At 34.5% G+C, this 11,007-nt stretch overlaps 1 protein-coding gene across 6 annotated transcripts in view; it reads right to left on the bottom strand.

Annotated features, from left to right (window-relative positions):
- The window catches only part of LOC106463042, a 231,148-nt gene that overhangs the window by 42,767 nt on the left and 177,374 nt on the right, over positions 1–11,007 (bottom strand). For 5 of the 6 annotated variants that reach the window (XM_022390767.1, XM_022390758.1, XM_022390776.1 and 2 more), the window contains exon 10: positions 8,850–8,972. The exons of the other annotated variant lie outside the window; for it this stretch is intronic. In XM_022390767.1, coding sequence (XP_022246475.1) covers positions 8,850–8,972 — 123 coding nt within the window. The remainder of the gene's footprint in view (positions 1–8,849; positions 8,973–11,007) is intronic. 6 annotated transcript variants of the gene reach the window in all.

Raw genomic sequence — 11,007 nt, 5'->3', positions numbered from 1 at the left:
AGCATAAATCAGTTAAATGACGAAAAATTAGGTGTCTATTTACTTGTGAGCACTCAGTGGATATGTATTGAAAGCAAATCTTGGCGGAACAAATTTGTGTCAGATCGAATAAATCAGTATCATTACATTCAGTTAAGTGAATGATTTCACAGTCGTGTCAACCTTAATAAATATTTTTCAGTACATTCTTCAGAGTAAGAAAGTGTTCAGAAAAGAATTGAGGTACTTTTTGTATAGTATGTTCAGAACGAACGCAGGTTACTGCCTGCTGAACGCGTCCCGCAGACGTCACAACGCGTTCTATAAGGCCGCTGGGAATATGATTCCAGTCACGAGGGTTTTCTGTGTCGACACAGGTACCGTTGTGTCTAGTCTTCGTTTTTACTCAGGTAGTAGCGACGCCAAATGGGCTTATGAATGAACTTCTCAAGATTGCAGACCACGAGACCGACTGTCTTGGATGAAACGACAGTGGAAGCCCGTGAAGAAACGTATTTCCGTTTATATGGTATACAATGTATAAGGACAAGGAACGTTACTACAGTTAGATCTTTATACTTATAGTTCCACACGTTAAAAGTTTGTGAAAAGTAAACCGTTCTTATTCAGCAACACCAAAATTGCCAAAAAATAAACTTATAATACTTATCCGTATAAAATATAAAACGAAAGAAGGAAAGTCAAAACAATTTATACATTTTCGCAACGAACTATATTACAAGTATCTGGATATCAGATTTTAATGCTAGATAACCGAATTCAGGAAGAGCCTACCTGACCGAAGTTGTACTTAACTTGTAACGATACCACGAGCTGGAACTGATTCGTGTTAAGTGTTGCAAGTGCATGATGACTGGTTTTTCTGTGCTGTGGAACATATATATGGGATGCTTTTAGGATTACGCCCGGAAGCACTGAAAATATCACACACTTGCGTGCTACTTTACAAAGTCGTACAATGATCAGAAATCACCTTACTAATAGTTGTGTCGCCCACAGATTTGCACTGATTACTTAAAATTACCAGGCGTTTTCTGCAAGGATTTAGATTCACAAGTTTAATAGTTTCATAGGGCATTATTATTCTGATATATATCCTGTCTCTTCTTGATTTCTGGCTACTGAGGGTTAGTCTTTAAACAGTCGAATATTTTAGAGTGATATGAAAAGAATATCATACGAATCTTTCAAAATTAGGAAAAAAGCTATGTAAGATTACAGAAAAATCTTTTGAGCTAGTTTTTATTTTGGGGTGGAGGGGAGAATGTAAATGAAAAAATATATAATACTTAAATTATTGTGGCTGAAAATTGTGTAACGAAGTTTGAAAAGATTCCAAACAATATCATCAGTCGCAAAAAAAAATCCTCTTAAATGCTGAAGTTAAGTTTAAGAAGATTACATAAAAAAATTAGAACAATGATTCGAATATAACACGAATGAATTTTCTTGTCTGGACTTATTGTTTTAGTTCCACAATGGTCTATCTGCGCTCTGTCTACCGCTGGGAATCGAACACCAAAGTTATCTGTTGTAAGTCCGCCAATTTACCACTGGATAACTGGGGGACTATCTAGTCTTCATTCACTCACAGGATTATATGTTCTCCAAAAAAAAAAAAAAGAATTCAGACAGAAGTGAGAATATAATGTGTAGAAATAAACGGAAATAAACTCATCGTTTTCTCACAAGCCAGATCGAGTGACATATAATTTATCCAACTGTAAATTGTCAGACAAGAGCGAGCATGTTTGGTGGGAAGGTGATTCGAACCCGCGATCCCTCGAACGCCCTAACCACCTGGCCATTCCAGGCCGGAATGAAGGTACATGGAGTAACTCAAGTGGCTGGTTTCTCAGGAACTTTCTTGACTTCTTTTATTATAAACGAATTTACAGTAGAAAATGTTTTACATTTCCTAGAGAACTAAATAGTTGTAAATATGATGAACCGATTTACTGTTCCAGTTTTGATATTGAAGATTTACGTACTGATATAACTTTGGAAGAAGATGCATAGTTATGTGGTGACAGGCCTAACCAAACAAATATTTATTAAACTTTTGGAATTTACAACAGAACAGTCTCAATACGTGCTTGGTAGGAAAATATACGACCCAGTTGATGGAACTGCCATACGGTCCAAACTAACACCCAGTTTGGCGAATCGCTTCCTTTGTTTTCGTTAAATCATTGACTAATCGAACGTCCGAAGAATTTCAAACCTATTCCATACCTTTGTTGTATTCAGAAATACATCTGTATTATTTTTCCTTAACTACTCAAATTAACAAATAACACCCTACTGTTAAATTTATAATTGAAAAGCAATGGGAGTCTCATCTACCATTTTTAGATTTAAATACAAGAAATATTGGAACTGTTTTCTATTTCCCCTTTACCTTAAACTCATCTATATTCTCTGATCTTTCATTTCGACAGGTTTGTACAGCAGCTTGGTTACAAATGGAATTTAATCAACATTCTAGTTTATACAGTGTATCACTCAGCATGTGGCTTATTTGTTTCTATAAATAAATAGAAAACGTGTGAGTAATTACAAAAATAATGATTTTTCCTATCACTATCACCGTTAAGAATTTTCTCACGTGCAGAAACCACCGACAATAAGATATTTTATGACAAAATTTATGTTCTTTGTAACTTTACAGTCACGGGCTTAAGCGTATCCTTCAGTTGGCCTATGCACACACGCCTATACTTTAAATTCACTATGAAATTAGGAAGCCTCAAGTACGTCTTAGTTAGTTATTTTTATTTAAAAGAGACCCCTGTGGGACAGCGGTAAATTTACGAACTTATAACGCTAAAGTATGGGGTTTAATTCCCCGCGGTGGACACAGCAAATAGACCTATGTGACTTTGCAATAAAATAAACAAACCTTTAAAGAACAAATTTCTACTCCCAAATGCTCACATGTTGTGTATCAGTTTACATGACCTCGGTGGGGACGAGGCTACGTGGGATCAACAGTTCGTTGTCTTAACGAATGCAAGAGCATAATGGCGAATGTACCGAATTCAAACACATTTTAACAATGGCTATGATGGGAAATCAAGATGTACATGACTTTAAGATCTTGGTAAACACAAATAATATAATAAGTGAAGGATAAAAACAGACTCTGTACATTATATAACTAAGCCTTGCAATACATTATATTGACTTTATTTTTAGTTTAAAGTGAACATCACGTCTTCACAATTCAGTGTCACACGTACGCATATAGTGCAAGTAATAATCTTAAAAATTAACAGTCTTCCTCGAAATCATCTTAATTATTTCTTTGTTGTTAAGAAAAAAGCTACACAATGGACTGGCTATCTATGATCTGCCCTCAGCTGGTATCAAAACCAGATTTTTAGCGTTATAAACCCTTAGACTTTCCACTCAGCAAACGGGGAGGGCAGGATCTGAAGAAAATGAGTATATTAGAGATGTAAAACAGGTACATATATCTATGCATGTCTGTCATAAAACATGAAGATAAACTTCCAGCACATGTTCATGACTTGTATAATCTCGAGCTTACCACTTCTGAAGAATATCGCCTTAGCGACAAAAACAACGATTAATTTCAAGGCCAACTACAACAGAAGCAGTCAAACGGCCTACTCTTCACCCCTACTATTCTTGATTTTTAAACTCATGGCAATATGTAGATACCACACGATGGCAGTTTTTTAATGCCTTATCTTTATTAAGTTACATTTTAGCAACCAAGTAACAGACTTATATTTAAATCATCTGTTAAATTAGGATCTAATCTTTTATTTTTGACAAATATAAAAGAACTGTCAAAATCTCTTTACACCAAATAGTTAAGGTATTCATCCAGTCGCCGTTAATATTTTTTCTTTCATACGATAAATTACTCAACAATTACTAAGTACCAAAGAGTTTAAAATATATAGCAAATATATTTCAAGCAGTTAAAAATTTCGAACCTTTTTCCAAGTGTGGTTGTTTGAGTTGTTAAACAGTAGCACACTAGATAGAGGTGGTAGATTAACCCTTTAGCCAGGAGTGAAATTCTGCTGGTACTCACTGGTAATAAGTACCGGAACGTATTTGAGCTGCTATGTCGTTTTTTTTTTATATTTATACGCACATTTTTTTTCTTTTACAAAAACAGGTCCACTTCACCCAGCTGAGTACGTCTATTTTTTATTTTTTGAGAATTTCACCCTTGCCTTTAGCTTAATTGATAAAACAATCACCTGGCGGGTTTGATCCCGAGTCAGGAAAAACAAATGATTACCACTAACACCTAGTCGACCAGATAAAACACTGAAAGAAAAACCCGACGTTAGGCCTCGTTTTTGAGAGAGAGAGAATATGGCAGTTTGGGTTAAAATGTGGCTCAACAGCAATAGCTAGTAGCACTTGTGTACAAAAGTACATGATGCTAATACAGCAGCAAGATGACAAACAATGATTTATAAAACTAATGAAAATATTTTATATAGAGAACACGCTAATTGTTTAAACAGAACACTGGTTTGTCTTCACACAAAGAAGACAGACCAGTGTCTTGTTGAAACACATAGCATGTTCTTTATACAAAATATTTTCTTTAGGCTTATAAATCGTTGTTTGTCAATTTATTATTAGCTAGTAGGTTAACCTTTTTGCTCAGTTAGTAGAGGAGTTCCATTCCATGTAAAAAGAAAAATTATCATGATTTTATATTAGCGGAAATTAGCCTCGTAACCAGGGTTTGTGCGTCTATATACAACTGCATAAATATTTCAATGTTATCAGCTACTGTCCATCTAACGGTCTTTGTATACTTGTGTATTTATATGTTGGTTTCCCAGGATACTGAATATCGATTACACATACCATTAAGCACCTTAATACGGCTAACGGTCGCTATTCTCATTTCCAACATTGCATTTCTTGTACTCAACCAGCAAGAGATTAAGTGTTACGTGACTGGTAAGAGTACGAATTGCTAGTCATGGTTCAGTATGATGCGTCGATTTTAAACAATTACCAAACACTGACCCAGCACTTTAACAGTAGTGTTGAATGATCAAACATTGAGTATAGATTAAAGATACGATTTATCAGATTATACGTATAATTTAACGCAAGTACATAAATGAACGAGGTATAGCGAGTGTTCAATGTGGTGAAGCATGTAAACAAGGTTAGATTATATTTTAAAACACTTTCTCGCAAGCTAAGTTCATAATTGTACGAGGGTTAGTATTCAAGGTGTTGAAGTACACAATAAAGATGGAAATATTTAAGTTTTTAACTGTACAATGGTTACCGTTCAAGGTGTTGAGGTAACGACATAAATATTTTTCATGTGTATAAGGGTTAACGTTCCAAGTTTTGAGGTACACAATAAAGATTAGTATGCTTTACTCTTATTAAGATTATCGGTGCTCGGGTGAGGGATAAAGTAAGATTACATAATAACCTTCGAACTTTTCTCTATATTATATTTTTAATGAGTGGATAAAAAAAACACACAGTTTTAGAGTAGACTATGTGATCTACACTTACCCATTCTCCTCCGTTCGTTTCATCCGCTAACATTGCCGCTACTACACACAACGCTACAAAACATCATCCATTCTCCTACTCGCTACTACATTCACTGTGACCTCGCCTGAGCTCAACAGCAGCTGCGTTAAGGGCTTAGGATAGATAACGTCTAACCTTTCTCTGGCAGTTTTACGGCCCGAGGGGTTGAAATCGTTGTCATAGCAACCAGTAGTTGCACATTATGGAGCGACCACATGATCGTGTGAAATCAATTTCCTCCAAAAATTTAAAAATATGTCGTTCAAGACGATACAATTACCTTCTCGCTCTTGGTAAATGTACTGCTACAGTATTTCAGATACAAGTAAACAAACAAGAGTTATAGATTCCAGAAGACATGTTACTTTCAAAGACCTTGTTCCAAATTTGTCTTGTTCAATACACACGTATACACAGTCACACACAGACTAGTAAATATAAACTATTTATTTTTTATTTACTAAAATCAATAGCGGTAATCCCACTGGCTCCTGGGTTTTAGCCCCACCCTTTCGAAATTTCAAAGTTATTTTTCTTTTTTTTTTATTATTTTTTGTATTTCTTTACTACACACTAGCCACGTGCTTGGAAAGTCCATACGGTACCCTAATATTTATTTATACGAAAAATTAAACGAGCAAGTAAATAAAAAATAACAACAGAAGTTACGTCATTCATTTTATAATACTCTGAATTTAGCAATGAGTATTAAGAATGCTACGCGTTGTTTGTCACTGTTTGTTTTACAAACCACGTGTTTGGGTGGACAAGATCTCCAACATGAAATGGTCTTTCCATACGTATGCACAAGTACAAATGTTATAAAACGTACAGTATTAAAAGTGTTTTACAGTGATTCATTGAGACGAGAGTTCCAATACGAATGCGTTTACCTACATAATGCGTAATAGGGAACGGTGAGAGAAACTTCTGTCAATTTCAGGTCCAGAGAGCGATGTACGTAGGTGTAACGTTTTTATCACACACACCAACGTATTTGTGGTGAAAAAGGAGAAGAACCAAACCCTAATTTGATCATTTATACCTGCACGGGAATTAAATAATCGTATCTCATTTGTAATCCGACTTCCATCAGAAAAGTTTGACATTTTACAGATAGCCATACTGTTGCCAATTACTGTTGTAAAATAACTAAATAACAAACAAGATAACATTTAAAAAAATAAATGTCAAAAAAAGATATAATGGTTAGTGTTACATGAGTATGGACGCAATTATGCTTATATAATAAGTTGGCAAACAATGATTTATAAGTATAATGAAGTGATCTATTTTGGGGGAATACACTACATGTTTCAACAGAACATTGGTCTGTGAAGAAGACAGGCTAATGTTCTGTAGAAACATATGGTACGTTCCCCCCAAAATAAATCACTTCATTATGCTTATAATTCATTGTTTCTCAACTTATTATTAATGGTTAGTGTTTATACCAAGCGACCAATAAAATTATGAAGTAAAAACGTTGAACTTTTTGTGTGTGTGAGCACTTTAGCCATTTCTGTAATAGATAAAAACACCTTAGTGATTCGATATTTTTAAATTTTTCTGTCCAATCTATGTCTTGTCTAAGTAACACTGAAATATTTTCGTTTGTCTGATGGAAGACTACACCTTTAATTGATTCCGCCCCCCAGTGGCACAGCGGTATGTCTGCGGACTTCGATACCCGTGTTGGGCAGAGCACAGATAGCCCACTGTGTAGCTTTGTGCTTAATTACAAACAAACAAAATCTTTAATCTATTCTCTTTAAAAATTGCTTTCGGAAATCAATAAGACCTGAATGTGCAGGGTGTGAGAAGTCAGAAGTCGATGAGTACTCAATTGTATTTCTTAGTCCTAAAAGAAAATACAGCACTCACTAAAACAGTCAATTGTGAATGTTATTATTGTATTCCGATATTGGCTTGTTTATAAATTTCTCCTCGGTTCATGATTTTTGACGCACTCTACGTATGTGTATAATCTGCCGTACTACTGAGGTATATCCAAGAAAAGCTGAATTAACCTTCGAGATACGCGGGATAGGTCCACTAGATAACAGGAGATTTGCTCAAGATATCAATTACGGAGTAGTGCTAATTCTCTTACTGAGTCGATGTAAAATGAAGTAACGAGAATGGACACAAAATATAATTCAAAATGAACAATCTTTCTTTAACACTAAATAAAAACACATTGTGTGTAGTTGCTGTTACATGGTACTATCGCCTTTACTTGATCACAGGACTGAATACCAAGTTTAGCTGCACTATACTGACACAGAGATGTTCCAGACCAGACTGACAAAATGTAACGTTCCTTGGTTCGCAAAAAACTTCACACGTGATGGTCATTCTCATTACAACGTAATCGGGGCCGTAGCCTATAGATATCACCTGAGTCCAACTGTTGAGGGACACTTCCGTCGACAGCCTTAAACAACATATTGTATTGAACAAAAACATCCATGGGTGGTAACAGGCATTATCCATTTCTGAGAACAACAAAGGAACGAGGGCAGGTAGAAAGAGTTCGACTTAAAAGTTTTCTCGACCACGTGTTATGCGAAAATTTTCACTCAAACAGTGCAAATAATAAATAGTATAATATGAAGAAAAGACAGGGATGTGTGATATATTCATACACCACACTACAATACACCATTTTGGAATGAAACAAAATAAAGCTTGTATTCTGTATACTCTGGTACAATGGATATATTCTTATTAGACAAAATCAGCTATCCTATGTGCTGGTGAAAGAATGAACACGGACCATTATTGTTGTTGTGTATTTTACGGTCGATATATTTCATTAATATAAAGGCAGTGTTTGGGATTTTCAGTTTATGGGCTTTCCAGTAAAATTAGTTTTCTGCCATAAATTTGCGTAAAATAAAGAAATATACTTTAAAGTAAAATATAATGACTATAAACATGTTTTGCGGAAAATAATAGAAAACTAGAATTTGATGCCCAAATTTCATGACAACAAAGTGCTGAAATAGTGTCGTTTTTTTTTTTAGGGTTAGCAGTATCTTTGCTCTACAACTTAAAGGTGATTATGTTATTTGGATTTCAAAGAAATGAAAACTTTAAAGATTTTTTATTCACGTTTTCAAGTTAAGTGCTTGAACTGTGCGCTCTAAACAAATTTTATATTGCCCAGTCTTAAAGAACAAGATGATCGTTAGAGGGTGCTATTGCGAAACGTTACATTACGAGAGTTCAGTTTGATTTTTTTCCGTATTTAAAATTAAGTATGATATAATTCTAATACCTACCATAGCCAAGAAATAAAATTTCTCGAACTCTCCTTCTTGTTCTTTAATAACAGGCAATGAATCTGCAACATTTTGGTGTTTATCAAGTGTTTCCTGCCCAGCTTGATATAGCCATCCCAATACCTAGTGGGGAAAAAAGTTCACAACTACAAAAAATATTCTTAGTTCATAAACGTCCCTTTTTTAAAAAAAGAAAGAAGCTTTAGCGGAAATACAATTATCGTCACTGACATTGAAAATATATGTCTATAAATTGCACTAATTTAACATCTAGGAGGTATGGAATAAAACTAGAATTTATGCCTTTTATTCTCATATATGTAAACATAGGAGGTATAGCAGTGTGATGGTGGGAGGAGTCTGAGGTAATATATCACAGACCTTTACAAGGAAGGATATTTGTATAGTAAGATTTTAAGCCACAAGGAGTTAAAGGACACAAAATTTCAAATAAGGGTACCATTCTCCCCTTTGAAAGTTGAATAACTCGTATAACAGTGTGTTTAGGAAAGAATAGGCTACGACAGCACATCCTTATCCAATCCGAAGAAACGCCTTGAACTTGCTACGGTAACGATAGAGAACTCTCAAACACAAAAGATCACTGCGATGAAGCTGAGTATATCTCCTGATATACCGTTAACAAGAGAACAAACAAGAATTTGAAGTTGACGAAGATTTACAAGACAAATGCCCCTCCACCCCCACCCCCTCGGTGGCTCAGTGACGAATATGTGGCCTTATAACACTAAAAATCAGGTTCCGATATCTGAATATTTGTCTGTTAATGGACTTATGAATCACCCTGTCTATTATACTGGAGTGTATATTTTACTTTGATTATGATGCGTATATTATTCAATTCAGTCCAATTTTTCTATATCAGAATAAAAGGTTGAAAGCGAAAAGACGTTTTTGAAAACGTTTCTTCCATACTAGCAGAGACCCGCAAAATGTTTTGCGGTCAGATTAATATCTTTATTGCAAGGGTACTTCTATAAAATCGGGATTTCAAAAATAATACAAAAGAATTATGATCTCACACACCGAAATCTACAAACCCACTTAACAATAGTTAAGCCTTTATTAAAAGTACGGCCTATAATGAATAGAGAGAAATTAACACTGTAACTTGTATACATTTTAGTTTAGTTAGGGCTAAACTTTACCTTACTTAATACTATCAATAAGTAAATTTGTAACGTAATTCTAACCTAACCTAACTTTAGACTTTTTAAAAAAAACTGATAAGTTTTTAATACGCTGTTATATAAAATGTCTACTAAAGCATATTTACATCCGCCTTTTGTTTACATCCGTTGAAGTGAAGTGCGCGCGCGCATGCTCATTTAGATAGTGAGGTGCTCGTGCATTTTTAGGACATACAAAAACTGAGTATGATTACAATAGATTTAAATATATTTTCATGGTGACTCAATTTTATTAAATCAAGTGAACATCCACTACCCTTAAGTTTATCTTACAAATTTCTAATGGTTCAAAAGTGAAAGTGTACGAATTTCAACAAACAAATATAACAACGATCAAAGAATACATATATGAAAATTTTGAATAGCATCTATGAACGTTTATTTTTAATTTTTAAGAAAGGTAACTGAACCATATTGAAAAGCAATATGTAATTTAATTGTGGGTTCAGAAAAACTCTTCTAAGGGTGAAAAATGTAAAGAGATTTTAAAAGTGAAAAAAAGATAATAACTTAAACTCAATAAATTAAATTACATTTTCCTTGGTGAATTTGTTAAACATGAAACGTTACAGTGGGCTATCTGTGCTATGCCCAATGTAGAAACTTAACCTCGAATTTTAGCATTATAAACCTACAAACTTATCGCTGAACCACTAAGGGGCTTTCCTACTTTCATATAACATAACAATGTTTTTGGACATCTCGGCTGTCCCATCCTCTAACCTAAATTGAAACTATTAATAAATAAATTTTAAAAAATCTTAAAACCATCCCTTATCATTCATATACTTATCAAGCTTTCTCTTAAACTCAGTTAAATTTTCTGCCTCCACAACATCCAAAGGCCAACCACCCTGTTAGAAAAATAAAACTGTCTTTAGCTGTAAGATGTATTCCTACCCTGCCAAAATTTATACTTGTGTCCCCTATAGTCCTACTGTTCTCAC

This window comes from Limulus polyphemus, unplaced genomic scaffold (assembly GCF_000517525.1).
Source record: "Limulus polyphemus unplaced genomic scaffold, Limulus_polyphemus-2.1.2 Scaffold50, whole genome shotgun sequence".
Classification (NCBI taxonomy): domain Eukaryota; kingdom Metazoa; phylum Arthropoda; class Merostomata; order Xiphosura; family Limulidae; genus Limulus; species Limulus polyphemus.
This window is presented reverse-complemented; position numbering and strand designations above follow the sequence as displayed.